At 44.2% G+C, this 24,383-nt stretch overlaps 1 protein-coding gene across 1 annotated transcript; it reads left to right on the forward strand.

Moving 5' to 3' along the window:
• The first annotated feature begins 1,265 nt into the window (after positions 1 to 1,265).
• On the forward strand, positions 1,266 to 13,196 carry Cdo1 (cysteine dioxygenase type 1). Its single transcript, XM_048419378.3, has 5 exons — positions 1,266 to 1,634; positions 5,457 to 5,534; positions 8,174 to 8,328; positions 11,998 to 12,167; positions 12,738 to 13,196. The coding sequence occupies exons 1-5, from the start codon at positions 1,465 to 1,467 to the stop codon at positions 12,765 to 12,767; spliced, it is 603 nt and encodes a 200-aa protein (XP_048275335.2). The 5' UTR covers positions 1,266 to 1,464; the 3' UTR covers positions 12,768 to 13,196.
• Positions 13,197 to 24,383: the final 11,187 nt, after the last annotated feature.

The raw sequence follows: 24,383 nt of genomic DNA on the forward strand, positions 1-24,383 counted from the left end.
GAAGAATGAGAGAGTAAATGGAGAGTAAAATAAGTTTTAAGTAAGCTATGAAGTTACAGGTAAACTTGATCCCAGATGCCTTAGAGAAGCTTTCAGAGAACCCCACAATGCTGTTTTGTGTCTTTTGTTTGCTTTGGTTTTTCTGCTTTTTGTTTGTTACTTGTTTTGTTGCTTGCTTGTCCACAAACAGCAATTGGGCCTCAGCCAACCAAGTGCTAGGATTACAGTTGAAACATACGTATGCTGTGATAGCATTAAACAGGGGTGTTCCAAAATAAAACCATGCAGCTCAAGTAAATATTAACGTGTGGACAGGGGTGGGGGTACAGAAGTCTATACCTTTAATAATCCAAGTCATTTATAATGGAAAGAAAGAATATATACTTTGAGGTGTGTCTGTTCCTTTTTGTGTGTATGGGCCTAGAATTTAAGGATTCAAGTCATACAATTGCAATCTTTTGAATTGTACAATGATGAACATCACCACCACCAGCCCCAGCAAAAGACCTAGTCTCACCATCTCTTAGCCTCCCCAGTGCTGGGATTAAAGGCCTGCGCCGCCACCACCACCGGACTCAGGCTCTTTGCACTGGATATATTTGACCAGGTGATGTATAAGATCAAAGCCCCTGGTCTTACTAAAAACTGAAGTATTCTTTGTCAAAATTAACCCACAGTACACTACTGTACATTGGAGTTTAAAAAGAGAAAAACCCCAGCACTCTGGAGGCAGAAGCAGGCCAGACCTCTGAGATCAAGGCCAGCCTAGGCTACAGCCAGCCAGTGCTATGAAATGACTCTCAAAGCAAAGATTAATTATCACCTAGCCCAGGGCTTGTGTGTGGACCGTTTATATTCACATAACAGTTACTGTGACCAGGAAATGGATTCCATCGTTGATCTTCCCAACCACCTTAGCTGCATTTGGAAGATGGGTTCCATTTCCTCAGTATCCACCCACACCCCCACACCCCCGAGACTTAAAACCCAGAGGCATTCATTGTAAACCAAGTTCTGGAAAGGGATGGGATGGGCAGCCAAAATCCGCCGCTAAGGCGGGGAAGAAATTGCTCATATAGAGCAAGGGCAACAGTGGGGCTTCAGAGGGCTGGCGCGCATAGCAGCCAAGTCCTGTGCCAGAGCCTTCCCTCTGGCGCTCTCCAGCTCCAGCCCCTTTCTCAGGTCTCTCCGCCTCACTCCACCCCCTGAAGGCGGTTGGTACGTTCTGGATGACTCCAAGAGCTTAAAAAGGGCCCGGGAGGGCGGATTCCGCAGCTTTGGTCTTGGCCGGTGCGGTGCACTAGGCTGGTCTCCGGTGACTCCTAGACCTGAGTCTCAACACCCTTGCAAGAGCCTTTAGTGCGGTGGGTCCCGAGGGTCCCGGGTCCTGGGTGTGTCGGGTGTCCAGCCTGCAGCCGGGGTCCTCCGCAGCCGGCCTGGAGGTAGGTGCCGCAGCCCTACGGGATGGAAGGGACGAAGCTGCTGAAACCGCGGACCCTGGCCGACCTCATCCGCATCCTGCATGAGCTCTTCGCGGGCGACGAGGTCAACGTAGAGGAGGTGCAGGCTGTGCTGGAGGCTTACGAGAGCAATCCCGCCGAGTGGGCTTTGTACGCCAAATTCGACCAGTACAGGTGAGCGTGCCCGGGCTTCTGCAAAGCTAGGTCCCCGCAGTCGGAAGGGAGGTCCCCGCATCACTCTCAGACTTTCCGTTGTCTCCCGCAAAATCCCGCTACCTCCACCCCTAAGCCTCCACCACAGCAACACCACGCCCCACCTCCGCAGCCGTCTCTGGCACAGCACTAAGAGACCCCTCCCGCCACCTGGCACGCTCAAGCTCCCGCGGGGCAGCCGCCTGGGACTGACGGCAGCTGGTCGGAGAGCGCTCCGGGAGATCACCCTGGGTGCTGGTGGGACACAACACAACCCCAAGTCAGTCCTTCGTGCCCGACCCTGGAACGCTTTCATGTAAAACAGCCCAAAGGGTTTGCGAGCTGTTCCTATCCAGTTAGTTCTTCCAACCCACTTTCACCACCCCGACTGAGGTTGGCTCGCACACTGTCAGATTTTGTAAATTGGGCACACCGCGGCTTTTGCAGTCACCCCAAGCCTTTGGCCTTCTCTCGTCTTTGTTTCCCAGAACCTAGAATGTAAAACTAAAAGACCGCTTCTTTCCGGACTGCTTGAGTCTGGTAGGCTGAGACCTTTGGAAGCTTTGACTTAAGGATTAAGTCTGATCGTCAGCCCTCAGGAGCCAGAGTAAACTCTTAGGGTTTCTTTGTGGAGCAGAGCAAGCCTCGGTGCTTGTGCTTGATAGACTGGCTGGTGAGAGGAAGCCGGCTGGAAGAAAGGGTGTCAAAGAATGGGACTTTTCCTTGGAAGTTCTCTCCTTAACATGTAACGTGTTAAGTTCTGTCAGCAAGGACTGTTTCAACAATATTTTTAAACTTAAAGTAGTAAGAGCTAAGGACAAGAAGGGTGGCATTTTGTGTTTGGAAAGTCGTCTGAAGCAGTTTCCTTTGATTCTGGCCACTCAGTTCTGAGCTGGGTCCCACAAGGGTACACCTGACATGTCTACTTAAATGCTGGCAGGTAATTGCCGGTTTGTGGACCAAGTGCTCCTCCAGTCAGGTCACACGGTGTGAGACAAAGCTTTTCTTACCTCAGTTTTACAAGCAAAGAGCTGCAGGAAAGGAGCTGGGTATCCTACACAAGGTCCGTTTCCTCATCATTGTTTAGGAGCCTACAACGAACAAGGCCACCTGCAGAGCCTTTGGCCTGGAAAAACTTTTATAGCTCCATATATGCAGGTGTTTAAAATAAAAATCAAATATTTATTGGAAAAAATCTTAAATTTGGCATACATATAATTATCATTTATTAAAGGTTAAAGCAAATATGTATGCTAATGAGATGGATTGCTTTTTTTTTACATGAATCTTTGTCAAATGTTTGTTGCTTTGATTTTGCATTTGAATGAAATATTATTAAACATGAAAAACAGGCTGGGCATGACGCTTCCCTTGGGAGGTGGAGGCAGGTAAACCTCAGCTGCCCTGTGTGTTCACAGCCTGGGCTACATGAAAACTCCACAAAGATGCCATTCCTTCACACTAGCACCAGGGCACATGCATGCCCAAACACACACGATACACACAATAATAATAATTTTTTTAAAAAAAAAAAACTGATTGCTATGGAGTCATGCAATGACACAGGCAAGTGCTACCAGTTACCAGTTTATTACACATCACATTTTATTTGGTATTAATTTGGGGCTGTACATTCAGAAATCTTACACTGTTCCGATCTTCTATGCTCCCACATTCCACTATGCAATGCACCATTTAAGAAGCTGGACTATAAACCCCCAGGCAACTTCCTCTAGACCTGTGACAGATTCTTCTGTTACTGTAACGTATCTGGAGATATAGCATTGTCCAAGTGAAATTAATCAGGTGTGTGGCAGCAGCTCCTACTCTCTAGAACAATGGCTTTGCCAGGGATCTCTCCCTACATCCAAGGACAGCTCATTAAGATAAAGGTGGAGTCTGGGTGGGATATGGGTGGACTACATGGAGAATAAGAGACAGAGATAGACGAGAATTCTATTGTATTGTCCTTGGTGCCCAGGAGGATTCCAATCTGATCTGGGGGTGGGAGCAAGGCTGTGTGTGTTCCTTCCAGTATATCCAGACGGTGAGTTCTTTGGAGAAGTGGGGCATTAATACAGGAACTCTTTTCTGTGGCTTAAAGACTGTGTGTACAGCTCCTTCCTGGGTCATAAGGTATAAGGGAGACGAACAACTAAAAAGAAAATAATAGTACCTGGCAACTCTCCAGAGACCCATGCCCTGCAAGCACCGGGCCCTGAGCCTGGGGGAGTGTAGGAAGGACAGGACAAGAGGAAGCTGCATTGCGTGGGGAGCTTGGGTTAACAGATGACCGAGTGAGCAAACAGTACCCAAGCAAAGGTATACACTTCCTTGCCCGTAGAGATGGCAGTCTAAAACGGGTGTCACAACCATCAGACATTGCTGGCCAAATGCCGACAACAGGATCATTTGGACCAAATTACAACTTAAGAGTTCAAGTATCCGTAGGATAGTTGTTTCGGTTTTGATGGGTTTTTTTTTTCTTGCCAGTTATAATAGTAAAAGGTTTGATAGTATTGTGACCTAATGTAGCCTTTGTTCTGGCATTTACTTCAAGCCTCGGCTTATTTGTGCAAACTTTTCCTTATGAGTGCTTTTGAATGAGTTTGTATCAGGGCTTCAGCAGTAAAACCGGACAGAGTTCTAGAACAGTCCTTTAATGAAACTTCGGTCCTCAAAACCTACTAGAAGGGGGGAAAAAAAATCCCAAAACAATAGCAACATTCTTTTCTGGGTAGTAATGAACTCTCCAGATACCTTCCAGGAGAACACTACTTTTTATTAGTTTGAGACTGATAAGCATGGAGAAAAATGATTTTTTTTTTTGCCCTGATATCATTTCATGCTGGTAGTAAAGACTGAATAGCTACCTCAGGAAAGTCAGCGAATCAAAATACAGAAAGGTTTTGTTATTCTTTCTAGACCAGAAAAAATAAAAGTACACAATGCAGAAAAGTCAAAGCTCAGCTGTGAAAACAATTTTTATTTGTTCTGGGCTCTGAATTTGAAAACCATGTTCAAGTTTTATTGAGGTGGAAGCTGGGGGCTGGGATTCATGCTCCTATGCACAGTGGGTTAGGGGGTCCACTTTGAAAGCCCCAGAGCTGCTAGGCCTTTGAAACGTATCTGCCATTCCTGGGAAATGTATCTGGAGCCTAAGTACTGCTTTCTTTGAATAATGCCTCCCTTGTTTTAAAAAACAAAAAAGTGCATATTGAAGTGACTCACAATTTAACTGGGCTAAAGGAAGCAAGCTGTGCTTGTTATTTTCAGATGGCTGTGTGGACAAAACCGAACTATGGATTTAACTCAGGAATACGCATTAGCACTGAATGGGCGTGAGCTATTGGTAGTGAGAGAAAGGGGGTTTGTCCAATTAACTTGTATGGCTCCATGCTCTTTCCTTTCCTTGACAATTTTTGACAATCTATTTAGTTTGGTTTTGGTTTTTCTTGTTGTCTGTTTTTGTTTTGTTTTGATTTTATATGTCCCTAATTCTTGTTTTGTTTTTAAAAGAACAAATCCCAATTCCTACAAATGGCTCCTTCTGAACTTTTACATTTGAATGAAAGATTATGAAACAGGAAAAAAAAAAAGTAAGGTTGGGCATAAGTGATGCTTGGAATCCCAGTCCTTGGGAGCAGAGATAGGGGACCAGGAGTTCACAGCCTGGGCTACATGAGACCCTTGTCTAAAATGAGAATATTAGTAAATAGGGGTAAATGACACTGTGTTGTGCTTCTTTTTTCTGGTACTTATCTCAGCAGCCAGACTCAGACTGGCGTCTGTCTGTCTTTTCAGGTATACTCGCAATCTTGTGGATCAAGGAAATGGGAAGTTTAACCTGATGATCCTGTGCTGGGGTGAAGGACACGGCAGGTAACACAGCCGCTCACTCAGTCCCGTCTTTCCCTCTGAGGACTCCTCCCTCTGGCATCCTTCCACCCTCTGGAGTTCTTTCTTACTTTTCTTTGATAAATCTATGGTTTGGTTGGGCATGGTGGCACACACCTTTAATCCCAACATAAGAGCCAGAGGCAGGTGGATCTCTGTGAGTTGGATATAGTTACAAAAAGCCACATGTCCCTACTGTGAAGTAACATTTTGGTGTGTATGCTATACTAATGTGAATATGTGTCTGTGATACTTTGTTAATGAAGCTGAGTTTAGATGCACAGTGTTTTCTGGTTTGCACATTTTGACAGCTTCTTGTAGACCAAGCTGCCCTCAAAAATCACAGAGATCCCCCTGCCTCTGCCTCCCTGAGTGCTGGGATTAAAGGCGTGCGCCACCGTTCACCCAGCTGTTAACTGCTTTTATAATGTGTTTTAAAATAGGTATTTAATAATCTTAAGGTTCAACTAGTATTAAGTTATGATATACACAGTGAGTTCTAGGACAGCCAGGCCTACATAATAAGACTCTGTCTCAAAATAAATATTCAAAAAATAAACCTATATTCTACAATGCCAGGCCTCAAATGCATGGCTCATGCGTACTAAGCAAGCACTGTACTTGCTAAAGCTGAACTAACACCCCAGCCCCATTCATGGCCAGTGTGTGAACAATAGGAGCGCCAGGCTGGTCACCAACTTCACAAGGATGAGCAATTCACATTTTAGAGTGATTTGTTTGCATTGTCCACTAATCTCAGCATGGAATTAGCATGGGGGTAGGAGTCAGGCGTGTACTACACACATTAAAATCACCCCCCATCTCCTACCTCAGCCAACAAGATGGCTCAGTGCATAAATGTGCTCGCCCCCAAACTTGATGATTCCCCCCAATTACTGGAATCCACAGAGAAAGTCAACTCTTACAAGTTGCATATGCACATACACGGGGCGGGGGGGATAAATAAACAAACAAAAAAGAATATAAAATAATAAAAATAAAAATAAGGCCTTCACCCCAAATGAGTAATAATTCAGAGGAAGCAAATAGTCACCTTAATTCAACATCTCTGTCTCTTATGGAGTTAAACTGTTTTTGGAACTGTGCTTAACCCTGACCTTTGACCTTTGTGGTATGTGAGATGTGTCAACAACTGTGGGACCAAAGACCAAACTAGCAAGATTTGGAGCTAGAAAAACGTCACAAATTCAGAAAAATTCTGTCTATCTCTAGTTAATCGTTCAACTTCTTTACCAGTAAAGCAACTTAAACTAACATTAATACTTTTCAAAACTGTTTCCTTGTCTTTAGTTTGCACATTGGTCAGCTTTGTTACCAACTGAATAATACTATATTTTTACACAGATCTCTTGAGTTCTGTCAAAACAATAACCAGACCCATTTTGGTGAGAGAAAAGAAATGCAGAATTATGAGGTTTAGGATGTTAGGGCCTTAGGATGTGAGGTTGTTGATGAAAAGAGGTAACGGTCTTGCATTCTCGGTGCTTTTTAAAAACATCAGCAGGGATAGGGCTAGTCTGTGGAACACAAGAAACAGTTCTCTTTATGACACATTAAACATTACCAGAATTCAACGGGATGCAAATGCTAAATATTATATATATTTATAGATTTTATTCAACCTTGTCCCTATTATGACCTCATATGCCTAAATTGTTTGCTCTAAGATCACATGAATAAATTCCTTTTTGCTTAATATGTAGTTTGCTTTCTCCCACCAATATTAGGAGATCATCTCAGTAGGCTACTCCAAGTCTGTAAGATGTTAACGCTATGCATACATTACATCATCATTTCGGGATAATGAGTATGGTATGCACACGTACACATTCTCTCACCCACACAAAGAAGAAAAGAGGAAAAGCCTATGGAGAAAAACATAAAATATCAAATGATCCCAATATGGTACAATTATTACAAATGACTATCTTTGTCCTTTTAAAAATGTCTTTAATGAACCCTTCCTCCTGTGTACCCATGCATGGGTGCATGTGTGCATGCATGCGGGCGTGTGGGATGCCAGAGATAAAATCCAGAACCTCACGTATTATGTGAGAGCCCTCCTCCACTTCTAATATTCTTTCATTATCAGTTATAGCACAGTTTATATGTCTTATTAAATGCTGCGTTTTCCTGGGCACTGTGTGGCACCTGGAATCCCAGCAAACCTGCAATTCTCCCTTCTAAGGCAGGGAGAGCATGACTTCTAGCCCAGCCCTAGCTGTATAATGAGACCTGTCTCAAAGACAACAACCAACAAAACAAAAAGACAAAAACGAACAAACCAAACAACTGTATTGGGGGGAAAAAAGGAAAGGTTTCTGGGTTTGTGTTTTGTTACCAGATTACAGTTATAACATTTTTAAAAATGTAAGCCAATCTTTAGTGAGAGTTTACATCTAAACTGTTAGCTACATGCCTTGCTGTGGATACTGTGTTGTTATTGTGCCCAGAACCATCATGCTGAATTGTACGGCTAGATGTAAAACACAGCAACCGAAATGACTTCGGTTGAGAGCTTCCTAAAAGTGTATCAGTTTCTGCTCAGCCAGTGGAGTGCTGGACCAACTGCTGAATTCATTTGTCATTTTGTGCTTATACAGCAGTATCCATGATCACACGGACTCCCACTGCTTTTTGAAGATGCTGCAAGGAAACCTAAAGGAGACATTGTTTGCCTGGCCTGACAAGAAATCAAATGAGATGATCAAGAAGTCAGAAAGGACCTTGAGGGAAAACCAGTGTGCCTACATTAATGGTAACATCCTATTCTTTGTCTAGGAGAACACAGGAACAGCTCAACTCCTATCTATGCCTGCTGATGGGAAATAGTTGCAATCTGGCCTGAACAAAATGTGTTTCTAAGACTTTAAAGCAGGGTTGGAATTATTCACTCAAAACATATGCATGAAGATTGTCATTCATTGGAAAGTTGTTTACCCTTCAAAACTTAGGACAAAAAGAGTGGGATATGAATTTATACAAAAGAGTTGTGTCTACTTGCAAAATGTATACTGTGTTTGTATCAGAAAATGCAAGGACGTGTTCTGGAAGAGATTAAGAACATTAGCCAGTGCCTATTTTTGTAAACTGCATGCAGCATACCTAAAAGACTTTTCTCAAGGGAAATTTTGTAATGTATATTGTTGGGCAATGACTTAGAGATATCGTACCAAGAATTTGTTCTTTCCCCCAATGTCTTCTGGAACAGCCAAATGCTCCCCAGGAGAGGCAGTGAATTTATTTATGTTTCTAAAAAGGACCATAACGCTCCAAAAGTTCATTAAAACATATGAGAGTCGTAATTTTTTCATTTATAGATGAGATTGCCAATACATATGAAGATTAAATAACTTGTCTGGAGTCACTCCGGTTTTAAATATTTAGCCAGTATTTGAATCCATGCAGTTCAAGTCCAAACATATGCTTTTAATCAGGAAACTGTCCTGCTTATATAAAATAAAATATTATAGCTTTTTCCTGGCAAACACAGCATTTCCTTCATATATCTTAAAGTCTAGTATTGACCTTGCTACTTGGCTTAAATTTATTAGATTATTAGTTTAGGAATGCAGATCACTTACAAAGATCAGATTGTATGGGAACTGTTTTCTCTTGTGTTCACTTCACACGAGTCTGTCGGTTTCCTCTGTAGACATTTTCATTTGTTTTCTCAAATATTTGAGGGTTGCTATATAGAAGGCGCACACCAGCTCTATAAAAACAGGCTTGTCACTTATACCATAGCACAGTAAAGCGAAAGTCTTTTAGGGTAATTACTTTCAGCTGGACTCAGAGTCTTTAAGACTGTACATTCCATCTGGAAAACGGCTCTGTCAGGGGTCTCCAGTGCAGAAGCCTGTAGCAGCCAAACATACGGTGAAGGAGGGAGATGCAGACGAGGGGTAAAAGATTTTGGCGAGGACCTAATGAACTCTGAAAGGACCGCAGTGGTCTCCCGCCCCAGCAAGAGAGTGAGTCCTGGTTCTTTTTCCATAGACGTGTTAAGTTCTGGTTGCTCATGTACTGTGTAACTCTAGCACTCCAGAGGCTGAGGCAGGAGGAATTTTTTTTCTGCAAGTTTGAAACAAGCCTGGGCTACATAGTGAGTTCAATGTTAGCCTTGGAGACACAGAGAAATTCTGAAGGTTGGGCCAGGTATAGTGGCACAGCACTAAGAAGCAGAGGTAGGTGATCTCTGTTACTTTGAGGCCAGCCTGGTCTACATAGTGAGTTCCAAGACAGTCAGAGTTACATAGTGAGACCCTGTCTTGAAAAAGCAATGACAGAGGTGGGGGGGGGAGAAAGAGAGAGAGCGCGCAGTGGATTTTTAAATCTTCCTGAACATAATTGCCCTGTCTAGACTGGTTATTTCTAAGCCAGGGTTCACAGTCAGCCTTCCCTTTGCTTTTTTCTGTGTCGGAGCTTATTTCCCGAGTTCATGTGGTCTTTGTTCTTGGTTCACACCCTTGTTTGGGTAAGCGTGTCTTCCGGTGTCTCTCTAGGGAAGGCACCATGGATGGTAGATTTTTGAGACTTCCTAATATCCATAGCACAAAACCTCGTATTCGAATCTTATAACTTGATGGATAAATTAGCTGAATTTGGATTGTGACCTCAGAAGCCTCTATCTTTGTCTTTGGTGTATCCTGTCCCTGTCCCTGTTGAAAGGGGACAAGTGGTCATTCTGACTCTTAACTCTTTCTCTGAAGTCTCTTCTGGAAATGTTTGGGGATCCTCTCATGTGGTGCCTTCATCTGTCCCTTGCTGTCCCACGGCAATAAGGTCACCTAAGGACTCATCGTTCGGCCAGGTGCTTCGTTACTCTCAGTTTGGCCACATGCTGTCCCTAGGAGCTGTGTTTCTGAAAGGCCTCTTGTTTGATTATTAAGTTCCCTGAACTTGTCCTTTGATCTCTTTTCCCCTTTATTATTTTCATCTTTGTCCTTTGATTCTTTGAATCGACCTCAGCTTTTTCTACCAGCCCTTCTGTTCAGGTTTTATTTTATTTGGCAATCCTCCTGCCTCTGCCTCTTCAGCATTTGCTACAGACGTGCATCACCACATCCAGCTATCTTTTTTAATTTGAGAAGCCTTTTTGAGGCTGGGGCTGTAGTTCAGCTGGTAGAGCTAGCATGTCTGCACATGGTCCTGGGTTCAACCCTAGCCCCAAATAAAGCAGCCCCAGAGGAAAGGAAGAGCAGAAGGTCAAGGTGACCGTGGGCTGCATGAAACCATCTCTCAAGAAATAAATAAGCAAAACCAAAAAATCTTTTGATTCCTGCTCCCCCACCCAGGTGTTTTGTCTCAGTTAGAATGCTAATAATAGACTTTCCCAGGTCTTCTCAGTGTCCTGTTTCAACTTGCTTTTCCAGGCTGCTCAGGCCACCCCTCTGTCTTCTGTACTAGAGGCTAATTCAGTTGTGTGCTCATGTGTAAAATCCAGGGACCAAAAAGTTCACTGGTGTCTCTGTGCACAGGACGGGGCTTGTTGAGAGGATCGCTCTCTGGGGGTCAGGCAGAGCCCTTTAGCAAAGGAATTGACAGAATGGGGAGGGCTTTGCTGTGGAGCTGGTGAGACTCCTTATGGAGTTGCCTGCATCTCTGCCTGGAGAAAGAAGTCCTGGATGGTGGCTGGCTGGTGAAGAAAGCAAGACCCTTGCCATTCCTGTGTGGCTTGTTGCTTCATTCACTAGATTTTAACCTGGTATCCACCAGTCCCAAGTTCAGCCATGGTACTTTTTCTAGATAGCAAATCTCTGCCTTCTACTGGGATTGGGAGTGTGGAGGGGAGGGAAATGGTGAAAGGGTTTGAGACCCTACTTCCTAAACAACCTTTCAACCTGTCAGTGTGTTTAGCCCAGTCTTCCCTTGTTTCCAGAAAGTGCCTGGTGCTGCCAATTCCTGATCTATTTGAGAGTTTCAAATTATAGTTTCTTTCTTGGTTTTCCCCTGAATGGCTTAGGGTTTTGTTTTCTTTTCCCTAATGAAACTATCTTTTAAGCTTTCAAATTCTTACAAATGCTTCCCCCTCTCCCCATATATGTATTGGTTTTTCGAGACGGGGTTTCTCTGTAGTTTTGGAGTCTGTCCTGGTACTAGCTTTTGTAGAGCAGGCTGGCCTCAAACTCACAGAGATCTGCCTGCCTCTGCCTCCCGAGTGCTGGGATTAAAGGCGTGTGCCACCACCGCCCAGCATTTCCCCTCCCTCTATTGTATCTAGTTTTAGTCTTTCACTGTAATGTGAGGTAGTTTGCAGTAAGAATGTCTGCATGGCTCTTTCTATCCATAACAGGGAAATTAAATCTAATGTATATTCATGCCATTTTCATCGATATCAGCTTTAATTGTGGGTGATTAGGAAACTCTTTGCCTTCAGCCGCCATCTTCATCTCTCCGTTGTTTCCTGCCCCCTTTGTCTGTTCAGATTCCATTGGATTACACCGAGTAGAGAACGTCAGCCACACGGAGCCTGCCGTGAGCCTTCACCTGTATAGCCCGCCTTTCGATTCGTGCCACGCCTTTGATCAAAGAACGGGCCATAAAAACAAAGTCACAATGACATTCCACAGCAAATTCGGAATCAGGACTCCATTTGTAAGTTGTTTCCTGGGTTCGAATGACTTAGGAGGGGACTACGGAGAGGGCTCAGAATTTGAGAGCACATGTCGCTCCTGCAGAGGACCCAGATTCAGGTCTCAGAACCCCACGGATTCTAGGACCCACGTGAATCTCTAGGGGATCTGGTGCCAGTGTCCTCTTAGGATCTCTATGGGCAGCCATGCACATTGCGCACACACACTCGTAGGCAAAACACTCATGCACATACATCTTTTAAAAGTGCGTAACTTAGACACTGCCAATAGTGTGCTGCATGTAGGCTTTTATTGCTGTCAGTTTATTTAATGTGCTGGAGAGATGGTTCAAGAGCTCATGCTTCTTGCAGGGAACCTGCGTTTGGTTCCCAGGACTCATGCCCAGCAGCTCACAGCTGCCTTCAGCTCTAGCTCCAGGGAGATCCCATGCCCTGGTCATAATGTAAATATCAGTGTTTTCTGACAGTCTTTGGGGGATCGCAACCCACATGTTGAGAACCATCTACTTAGTAGAAGCCCTCAAGTCTTGTACAAAATTTCTTACACAGCTTTCTCTTTTCCTTTCTTACAGCCAACTTCAGGCTCACTGGAGAACAACTAAGGCATACCAAGCCCTGAGAAGTTTTGCTTCTGGCTCCTCAATGTTTACCTTGGACAGAGAGGCCACCCAACATTTGCTGTCCAGTAACACAGCTAAATAAGCCCATGCTCGAATCTATGGCAAAGTGATCACTAAGGAAGCAAACGGTGTCCTGAGCTATGCGGGAGAAAAATCTGTGTTCTTGGTATTTGATGAGAACTTTTTAAATCTGGATTTTATTTTTCCAAGCCTGTTTGACAAATTCCTATGCCGTGGAGAATAGGAAAGCATATAGCAGCCTGCTACTTGGTAGTAGACAGTGACAGGTGTGGAAATGCGCATGTGCCCAGACCTCCTGCATGCAGAAAACTGAAACTGTCTCTAATGTGCCCCCCTTTGTACTGCCACCAAATTGCCAAACTACTTTAATAAAACTGGATTTGAAAATAAGTAGATGTTGCTTTTTTGATGAATATGCTATAAATCATCATATAAATGAGTTTCTTAAATTTAGATAAATTACAATGTGAAAAGCACTTTGGTTTGTGAGAGTGTGTGTGTGTGTGTGTGTGTTTCAAGGCTTCTTGCATTTTAGGTATGTACTTCACCATTGAGGTATACCTCCATCCCAAAAAATGTTTCTATGATGAAGGATTGTGAAGGTCAAGGAGATGCACTCAACAGTAACTTGGGGGTCTTATTTTCACTAATTGACAAGAATACCAACACAGAGGAATTCTTGCCCGAAAACTGCATGAGTGTCCTTATTTGCATATGTTCAAATGTGACTTTGTATCCTACATTTAAACAGTGAAACATTATAAAAAGAAGATAGATTTCTAACATCTTGAACCTTGAAGTTACCTGGCAACATTAGGCGAGGCTGTGTTTTCAGCTAGGCTGCAGTTCTCCCTCTCTGAGAGGAGTTCTCCATCCATCCTACCTAACAGCCTGGTCCCGCAGCCAGTCAGTCCCAAAGAACCACACAGGCTTATATTAATTATAAACCATTTGGTCTCTTAGCTCAGGCTTATTATTAACTAGCTTTTACAACTTAAATTAACCCATAATTCTTGTCTATGTTTAGCCACGTGACTTGGTGCCTTTTCTCAGTAAGACATTCGCATCTTGATTCCTCTGCATCTGGCTGGTGACTGTCTGTGTCTTTCCTCTTCCCAGAATTCTCCTAGTCTGGTCAACCCACCTATACTTCCTGCCTGGATACTGACCAATCAGCCTTTTATTAAACCAACATGAGTGACAAATCTTTACAGTGTACAAGAGCATTATCCCACATTATTATCTTCAGATGCTGTCTGTCCAGCTCCACAAAGCAGCTCTGTTGAGGATGCTGTTCCTCTTCTCCACTCCTCTATCATGGAGATCTTGCTGATAAGACAGAAGCTCTGTTGGGGGGGGGTGTTGTTTCCTTTACCACTGTATGCAGAATACAAAGACACATAGTAACAGACCAGTATTTATAGGATGAATAGGGAAAACTCCATCTCCTCACACAGTAATCTGATATCCATGCATTCTGATGGTACATTTTTCTCTGTGACTCACCAAATTAAATGAACAATGCTATTTTCATTAGATATGTCAATTCCAGGAATTTTTTTAAGCCACTGGTTTTTTTAGATAAGACCTATGTCCAGTGGAATTATCTTTGGTATGGGTTCACCAGTCGCACATTTAAACAAACTGATGCACCTTAAAGGAATTTTGAATATGCTTCAAGGGAGAAGGAAGCGTTAGTTATCCCATTCAGCGTCTTTTAATAACTTTAAAAATTTTGGACACAAAAGGAAAAGAACACCAGAAAGAAACCACATTCACAATTTGCACACAGCTCAGAAAGGACTCATAGACTCTTTAAAAGTTGCTGGGGGCCCTAGATAAAGTTTTGTCTTCAGGCTGGGGGTGGGGGAGCAACAGCCAAGCACTGGGCCAAGCTCTGGGAGTTCAGCTGAAGAGAGGGAGGAGGGATTATATGAGCAAGAGGGGTCAAGATCATGATGGAAACCCACAGAGAAAGCTGACCTGAGCGAATGGGAGCTCATAGACTCTAGGCTGACAGCTGTGGAGCCTGCATGGAGCTAACCTAGGCATGTGTTGTGCAGTTTGGTCTGTTTGTGGGGCCCCTAGCAGTGGGACCAGGATCTGTCCCTGATGCATGAGTTGTCTTTTTGGAACCTACTCCCTAAGGCAGGATGCCTCGCTCAGCTTTGATGCAGGGCAGTGAGGCTTGGTCCTGCCTCAACTTGATATGCCATGTTTTGTTGATTACCATGGGAAGGAGACCTTGCCCTTTCTGAATGGAGACAGAGGAGGAGTAGATAGGAGGAGGATAGAAGGGAGCTGGGGGGGGAGGGAACAGGAGGAGAGGAGGGAGGGAAACTGACTGTGGTTGGTATGTAAAATAAATTAAAATTTTTCATAAAAATTTAAAAAAGAAATGAAAGTTTGATGCAGGGCTTGGTACAGAGATTCCATATATGTATATATGGAATATATATATATATATATATATATATCAGAGGTAGAGTATTTTGCCTAGCAGGTATAGGGCCCTGGGTTCTATGCCCAGTGCTGCAACGAAAAGAAAACCTCTGACCCAATATTCCCACTCTTGGGTATACATCTGCGACAGCTAGTGTTTTAACTGTCAATTAAGCACAGCCTAGACTCACTTGAGAAGAACACCTCAATGAGGGCCTCTACAGTGAACTGACATGTGACGTGTCTGTGGCGGACTGTCTTGATTGAGTTAATTGAGGGAGGAAGCCCCAGCCCACGGTGGGCGGCACCATTCCCTAGTCAGGAGTCCTGGGCTTCGTAAGAGCGCAGAAGCCACGCTGAGCGCAAGCGAGCACACAGCACCCGTGCATTCATCCTCTTTTCATTCTTGATCGAGCACGGATGAAATGTGACCAGCTGCTTCAGGCTCCTGCTGCTGTAACTTCTCCGCCATGATGAACTGTAGCCTATAATTATGAGCTAAAATAAACCCTTTCTCTAAAAGAAAAAAAAATGGTTTCAGATGGGTGTGGTGGGCATACGGCTCCATCATCCCAAGAATTTGGGACAGGGGGTGGAGACAGGGGGATCAGTCCCACCTCTTCCTCTATTGCATAGTGAGTTGGAGACTAGCCTGGGCTACATGAGACTTTCTCTCAGAACACTACACAAAAAGGTAGGGGTGTGTGATAGTGCACACTTTTGAACCTAGCACTAAGGAGGCAAGAGCTGGGTGGATCTCTGTGAATTTAAAGTCAGTCTGGTCTACAAAGTGATTTCCAGCCAGGGCTATGCAATGAGATCCTATCTCAAAAAACAAAACAAAAACAAAACATCTAAATCCCACAAATGATGTAATGCTCTATATAAGCCATATACAAGCCATGACTCATGGGAACTATGGCTGTTGGACTTTGTTTTATGAAATTAAAATGGTACTAACATGAGAAGGAAAGGCCACCAATTAATGTTTCTTTGTCTGCTCACATGGCTTTGCTGCCTATCGTTTACTAGCCCGGAACTCAATTCGTAGAACTGCCTGGCTTTTAACTCATAGAAATCGATCTGCTTCTTTCTCCCAAGTGCTGAGATTAAAGGTATGCACTCCCATACCCCATACAAAAAGACAGTATTTTTGTAGGTAGCCCACAATGGCCTTAAACTCACCACCCATTGGTTTCTAACTTCCCAAAGCCGGGATGGGAGAAACACACTTCCAGCGTGGCTAATTAATTTTTTTTTTCAGTGCTGAAGATCCAACCTAGGGCCTTGCAATGCTAAGCAGGTGCTCTACCACAGAGCCACATCCCTGGCCTTCTATTTAATCTTTTACAGGATACAGTGGGAGTTCTAGAAAACATCAGAAGCATGAGCTACCTCGTCGGAGACATGCCCACACAGTTCACAAAGCTATGCCCTCTCTACCTCTAAGGAAACCCCAGGCTTTCATAACTCTATTTATCTAACTGGCAGGTGACTAGAGGAAAAAAACATACCTGTGGAAGAATGACGTAAACCAGCCACATGAAGACAAATATTGTAGAGTCTGTGTATTTGAAGAACCTGGAATATGCACATTCATGGAGACAGAACAGAGCGGAGAGGTTCTTGGAGACCAGAGTGAGGAGGACTTAAGGGTTTATTGATGAAGAGATAACCGGGGTTGTGGTGGTATTGATGAAATGTTTTAGCTACAGATAGTGGGGACAGGCACACAGCACTGTGAACACACTTAACGCCACAGAATTGGACATTTGTGAATGTTTAGTAGAAAAATATCTTCTCATCATAGTGGTTTCAAAATTTATATTCGAGAAAAACTGTCTACCTGCGTGTGTCAGAATAGGTGGGACACAATGACTGTGAGTATGAGAAGATGTGGAAGGGACACGGTGGGATTCCTTGCATTCCAACCAGCAGGTGCTCAGTTTCCCGCTTTACAGGCAGCGAGATACCATTTCATGTGTTTGCTTATTTCTTTCCTCCATTTTTATAAACCGGCACTCAGTCTGGAGCCAATGCTGGTCACCCACAGCTCTTTCCCCCTCAGATTCCACCACGTGCAAGTTAAGTTCATGAATCTCGTACTGATGGACTTTTTCTCCTGTGTGTTTCCTAACCTTCTTCCCTGCAAACAGTTCTGCAATGAATACAGGGAAGGCAATGTCATTTTTGTGAATATCACTTGGTGTTTTTCTGTAAGGAGAGTCAAGGGAGATAAGGGCCCCTGACGCGGAGTGGTGGCAGGAACTGGCAGACCTTCCTGTAATGCAGAACCTGCCCCTTGAAGTCCTCACCTGTCGATTCAGCCATTTCATTCCGCTCACTGGCCAACTGAGGTCATGAAAGGCTCCAGCGCTCTCGGGAGTCTGTCACTCGCATGGAGAGATTATCACAGTCGAGGAAACCTTGGGGAAGCCAGGGTTGGTCATGGTCGACTTAGAAGTCTGCTCTGTTCTCCTTCGGAACGTTGAAGCATCCTCTGTGTTGGCTTTTTTATTGTTGAGCCATTTCTGTGGCTGAAGGTGTGACAGCCCTACATGAAAACATGCCCCAGTGCTGTTTACGGGGAGGCTTGTGGTTTATTTGTTTATTCGATTTCTTTTTTGAGACAGTATCGTAGTAAAGCCTGAAAACTGGCCTCAAGCTTGAAGTGGTCCTCACGTCCTTTCCTCTCCAGTGCTGGGAAGTAAAGTGCGCCTGGCTAGTTTAAGTTTATTTTCTATGCTACGTTTTGCAGTCCTGGGCGGGGGAGGGGCAGACCCAAGGCCTCACGCCCGTGCCAGCAAGTGCTGTTTTCTGATACTCCAGCCCTGGTTTGCTTATTTTCTTATTTTGGCTGTCTGAGACAGTCTCACACTGCAGCCCTGATTATTCCAGAAACTCACACTATAGCCCAGGCTATCCTAGAACTCACTAAGTAGCCCAGGCTGACCTTGAAGTCAGCAACCCTTCTTCCAGAGCCTCACAAGTGCAGCTATTACAGCTCCGAGCCACCATATCCAGTGTATTTTTAAAGAAACTACATAAGATTGGCTCCCCCTCTGTCATCCGAGGGGTCTCCTTGCACAAGTTCAGGAAGTGTTGTTCCGCTGTCGAACATCTGGAGCTGGATAGCCACATACCAGAGCGACGGTTTTCATGCTTACGAAGAAGGACAACCAGAACAACTTCTGGAGAATAAAGAGCTCCTCAGAGCTGGGAAGTAGTCCAAAGCCACTGGAGGCTGATAACCCTGACAGGCAGGATTACAAGTGTCTTGAGTCCCAGAAAGAAACTGGTAAGATTATAATTAATTTACACAGACTTCTGCTGACCAAATGTCTTATAACATAAACATCAGTACTTATGGAGTTGCAAAGGTGAAAGGTACGTAGGTGAGGGTTTCGTCAAACAGGTACAGTGGCAAACGAAGAAGCTGAGGGCATTGGGGTTAACGTAAGTGTTTAAGCACTGCTGTGAAGTCATAGGCTCATACGGGTCCTAGGGATTTGTATTCATAAGTTTGCAAGCAAAGCAGTGGTCGTAATAAGTGTTGGGTATGGTGGCACGCACCTTTAATTCCAGCACTATAGAGACAGAGGCAGACAAATCTCTGCAGGTGTTGAGATCCAGGACAGCCAGGACTACAAGTGAAGCCCTGTCTCGAGAACAAAACAAAGCAAGTAAATAAATTAAAAAAAATTAGCCATAACAGGAGCATTCGCTAACAAAATTCGTGGAAATTTGTCAGCACTGTAATTGAAGTGTTTGTCTTTCTCTAAAGAGCTATTGTTAACACTCATCAACAGATCACACATCCGACCTCACAACCAAGTCAAAGCAGAGACAAGACTTCGCTGACTACTTAAACCTGCACTTTGAGCTTTGCATCTCCACTTAGCAAACACTCATTTGTATCCTGTTTCAGCTGCTTTAGAAAAGTAGATGCTCAGCCTTCCGGAACCTTTTCTCATTGTATTTTCCTTCCCTCATTCCCACGTGAGGACAGCATCTTGTGATCTTATCCCTAGGGACTGAAGTTACATCAAACCAGCCTCTCTGGCCCCTGTCTGCCTAGTGTGATTGAAAAGATTCAGGGGAAAAGTCAAGGAGGGTAAGAAAGCAGGATTCTGAAGGCCTTTGTAGATCCTATGTAGATGGAAAAGGTGTGTGAGTGTGTGTGTGTGCAGTGTGTGTAGCATGTATGTACAGTGTATTGTATACTGTGTATATACAGTGTGTGTGTACTTCAGTGTGTGTATGTGTTGTGTGTGTAATATGTGTGTGCTGTGTGTGCAGTGTGTGTAGTGTGTATGTACAGTGTGTGTGAGTGTGTGTGTAGTGTGTATGTGTGTGTGGTGTTTATAGTGTATGTGTGAATGCATGTGTGAGTGTACATGTGTAGTGTGTATGTGTGGTGTTCATTGTGTGTGTGTGTGTGTGTGTGTGTGTTTGCATATAGAGGACAAGGACCTTTGATCCTTTCTATTAAGTGTTTTAAAAAGGGTAGAAGGAAGGCTGGTCACTGGGATCAATTTGTTCTAGTCTCATCACAAAGCAGGATCCCTCAAGGGATCAGACAGATTTAAACAATAAACGAACTGGTAATTATCAAGATGAATCAAAACCAAAGGTGTTTTCTGAACTTTCTCAACACTATGCTTGTATGCTTCCTCAACTGTTGCATAATCTGAAGGAGGGAAGGAGCTTCCTCAAACAAAGTTGAAAATATGATTTTCCACCAACCTGGTAGATATTAAACTAGAGTTCAAATTAATTAGACTCACCAAATGAAATTATGCAGCTCCCGGTAGTGGTAAACACCCTGGTTGCTGCAGGCTGCATTCCGATTCATAAACTAACACTTCATCTGACTCTAGGTCATGAATCCACAGAGAACACTTGTGTTTTAACTCAGAAAAGGTCCAGACTATGAGCAGACGCAGACAGACAGTTGGTGTAGGAACACAGGCAAAGTTATGTGGGATCAGGTGAGCTACAAAGCTACAAAACTGGAAAGGGCACTCTGTCCTGCCTTTATCTGAAGACAGGTATGCCTGTGTTACAACGAGTTATGCAAAATGACCATTCGGGGTCTTTGCAGGCAACCTGCACTCATGGAGGTACAAAATGAACACCATCAAAAACACCATAGTTAAAAGCTTTCTATAAACACGGTCTAAACGTAGATGTCTTCAAGTCAGGAAATGAATAAGTGTAGTGGGATGCCCTGGTGTTTTTGATAATTTTAATTGCAATTGTAAAAAAAAAACTTGAAGAAAACCTGAATTACAAGTTGCTAGTACTTTGGAGGGGGGAAAGCTGATCTTAGGAGACATTTTCTGATTAAAAAAAAAAAAGACTTATTTACTTTGTGTGTGTGTGTGTGTGTATGAGTGTTTTGTCTGCATGTGTGTATGTGTTCCATGTGTGTGCAGTACCCACAGAGGCCAGAAGAGGGTGTCAGATCTCCTGAGGCTGGAGTTACTAGTGGTTGTGAACTGTCATAGTAGTGCTGGGACCTGAATCCAGGTTCAAGAGCAGCAAGCACTCCTCACTGCTGAGCCTTCTCTCCAGCTCTGTCACACATACCTTTAAAACATAATTATAAATCAAAAGGACAGGAAGGCTCTTTATAGTTGCTCACAAAAGTCAGCTAAACACTCTGGATGATCATATGAATTGGATTTATATATCTCTACAGATCTCTCTCTCTCTCTCTCTCTCTCTCTCTCTCTCTCTTAGTTTTTCAAGACAGGGTTGCTCTGTATAACAGTCCTGGATGTTCTGGAACTTGCTCTGTAGACCACGCTGAACTCATACTCAGAGAGATCTGTCTGCCACTGCCTCCTGAGTACTGGCATTAAAGGTGTGTGCCACCATGCCTGGTGATTTCTTATTTCTTTAATATAGATTATGACTTGAAGATTTTTTATTAGTATGTTATAGTATAGTTTACTTTCCTCCTTACGGACTGTGTGTGTCCTAGTCACCCAAGGAGACCAGTTGTAGAGTCTTACAGTAGGGACAAGATCCCCCCTAGTGACCACAGAGATCACAGAGAGGATGTGGCTGGCTGAGAACATTCCTTTCTTGGTATTTTCAAGACTGGATAAGGCAAACTTTAGGAAGGCACTGATGTTGGATTGTTTTCTTTATGAATATCCTGTCGAGATCAAAGGACCAGACCGTATGAGGGTAGACAGGCAGGGAGAATGGGGTCAGCAGATTTCTCAAAAACACCCATTTCCTGTCAGTCTTTCTAAGAGGCAGACTATGACTGAGTGGAGGGAGAAGCTGCTGTAGATGGTAAAGAGGGGAAAATTCATTCCTCTTTACAAGCAGGGGAAAATGCTGTCCCATTGTGCTTCTCTGTTGTCATAAAAAGCGCTAACCAAACCCAAGTCGGCGAGGAAAGGGTTTACTTCTACTTACATTTTCTAGTCCATCACTGAGGGAAGCCGGGCAGGAACTGAAGCAGAGACCATAGAGAAAGACTGTTAACTGGCTTGCTCTCCATGGCTTGCTCAGTTTGCTTTTTTATACAACCAAGAACCACCTCCCTAGGGGTGGCATCACCCATAATGAGCTAGCCGCCCACCCACCACAACCACATCAGTCACGGATCAAGAAAACGCCCCATAGATTTGAGTGGAGGCCCATCTGATGGAGGCATTTCTCAACTGAGGTTTCCTCTTTGAAGATAGTTCTAAGTTTGTGTCAAGTGAACAAAAAGCAACCAAGACAGATGTGGAGTGGGAACCTCAGCACAAAGTGTCAGAGCTGGTTCCTGTCCCACCGAGGGGACAAGCGGCCCTCTCATAGACCCTAGCGCAGTTCTGAGCCTAAGGTCTCAGAGAAGCCACATCTAAGCCTACTATGAGCTTGTTCTGTCTATAGTTCATCTCATTGAGTTTCATGACATATTCTTGTCATCTTAGTACTGGATGGGCTGTGGGGATTCAATGGAAGATTGGGTTGGTCCCCTGAAGGGGCCCTGGTGTTCTTTCCCTGAGGCTAGAATTGGAGATACAGTAATGCACCAATAACCAACCATGTCGTGAAGCATTGGCACCAGTGTTAGGCTAGGCAACAAAATGGAGAAGAGAAGGCTAATTAAACATACATGAGACAGTCTCAAAACCACCTGGGAGTTTCCTTGTGAGTTCAGGCCATGCCACGCTCTAAGTTCACACATGTTGTGTAAGCCGCTGGCAAGCTGTGTCTTGCCTGAGGCAATTACTTTTACCAGAGGCATCTGACTATGGTTTGAGTTCAGAGGTAGAGGTGGGATGACGCCACATCCTGTCGTGCACACAGACACCATCACCAGCCTGTGAGCACCACCCACCAAGCAGAGACTGATAGGTGACCTATTCCTGAAGATAAAAAGGTACCATTTATAAACTCATCGAAGTAGTCTAGGCACGTGGTGCCCAGATGAACACAAGTATGCTCAAAACTAAAGGTCTGAGAACTTCCTGAGCACACTGGCAGATGAGGGATGTAACATCCTCATCCGTGTCCCATGAAGAAGAAGATGCCTAACACTGCAAGGGCCACAATCCCAGCAGCTTGTTCTTTGACTACCGGTGTAAGCATCCATCAATAAGAAGGGAACACCTAACTAGCCCAAGTCACCTCTGCTTGGCTTTTAAGGCCATTGTGTCGAGGGTCCTAGCGATTGACAGTAAAACAACCAAGTCCATGCCCACTGGTTTTACAGAATTCACCTTCCCAAATTTCTGAGGTTCCAAGTTAGGAGCAAACTGGGTGATAATGACAGAAGCCAGACAGAATTGCAAATATCACCCTGGGTATGATGGCAGACTGCCGTAACCCCCAGTGTCTTAGTTAGAGTCACTATTCCTGTAATAAACAGCATGGCCAAAAGCAGCTTGTGGAGGGAAGGGTGTATTTGGCCTTACAGAGCCTGAACCAGTCTAATGAGGAAAGCTAAGGTAGGAACTCAGTCCACTGGGGAACCTGGACACAGAAGCTGATGCAGAGGCCATGGAGGAGTGCTGCTTACTGGCTTGCCCCTCCTGGCCTGCTTTCTCATAGAATCCAAAGCTACCAGTCAAGGGGTACTACCATTCACAAGGGGCTGGGCCCTCCCGCATCAGTCACTGATCAACAAAATGCCCTACGGATTTGCCTACAGCCCATTGTAATGGAAGCCTTTTCTCAGTTGAGATTCCCTCCGCTCAGGGGACGCTAGCTTCTGTCAAGTTGACATAAAACCAGCCAGCACGCCCGGCTGTTAGTTGGGACAAGCCGGGCAAGATAGGGAGATGCCCACCTGCGAATAAAACAACAAATGAACCTTATTTTTGTAATGGTCACTGGTAAATGTGGCTTCAGAATTTCAGCCAAGTAGTTTACCAATCTGTTACTTTTCAGTTAGACATAGTCACCTAGACATTGGCTTATCAGGATCTCTAGTGGCTTTCTGCCTCACCTTCTCCCCATCACACAACTGTCCCCAGGCACAAGACCCTAGTTGAAAGAGAGAGAGCATCTCCACTCTAATGCCAGGGAAGTTTTTTTCTCCAAAACTCACTAATCAAGACACACCTTCCTTCATGTGAACGAGGAACACGGGAAGACACCTGCCATGTAAGGGCAGCTGATCAATTATGAAGACATACATCTATCTCGCCTCTCTCCATGCTGCTATTAAGTTTTGTCTTTTATTGCTTTTCTTTTGCCTTGGCCTAAGCAAAACTTCTTATGAAACCCCACAATTAAATACTTTTTAGTATATGTGAGAAAATTTTCCCTCCGTGAACCTGCTTAAAATAACACACATGCAAAGATACGGACTCACACTTGGAGCTGTGGCACTCCGAGAAGCTGATAACGCCAAAATGAGCGAATGCCAACAGAAACAGGCAGCGCAACGGAGCTGCAGGGAAACAGGAACTAGCAGTTTTATTGTATAACGGAGTTCCCTGATTCTTCCCAGAGTCGCAGCAATTCGTGCAGGGTTCCCGAGTCCAGTGTACCCGCTAGCTATTTTCGCCTTGGGCGATGGAATGCCAAACATAAACAACCTGAGTGAGAACGGATTTGTTTGGAGTCACGGTTTCAGAGCCTTCAGTCCCAGACGGCTTAGCACAGGCATTGGACCGG

The sequence above is a fragment of the Myodes glareolus genome, chromosome 13, assembly GCF_982192425.1.
Source record: "Myodes glareolus chromosome 13, mMyoGla1.1, whole genome shotgun sequence".
Lineage (NCBI taxonomy): Eukaryota > Metazoa > Chordata > Mammalia > Rodentia > Cricetidae > Myodes > Myodes glareolus.

What these genes read in the sequence shown, in the direction of transcription:
- Cdo1 (XM_048419378.3), top strand. Translation starts at nt 1,465, where the DNA reads ATGGAAGGGACGAAGCTGCTGAAACCGCGGACCCTGGCCGACCTCATC. An exon ending in TGGGGTGAAGGACACGGCAG is followed by an intron (nt 5,535 to 8,173) that starts GTAACACAGCCG and finishes GTGCTTATACAG; the next exon opens with CAGTATCCATGATCACACGG. An exon ending in TCGGAATCAGGACTCCATTT is followed by an intron (nt 12,168 to 12,737) that starts GTAAGTTGTTTC and finishes CCTTTCTTACAG; the next exon opens with CCAACTTCAGGCTCACTGGA.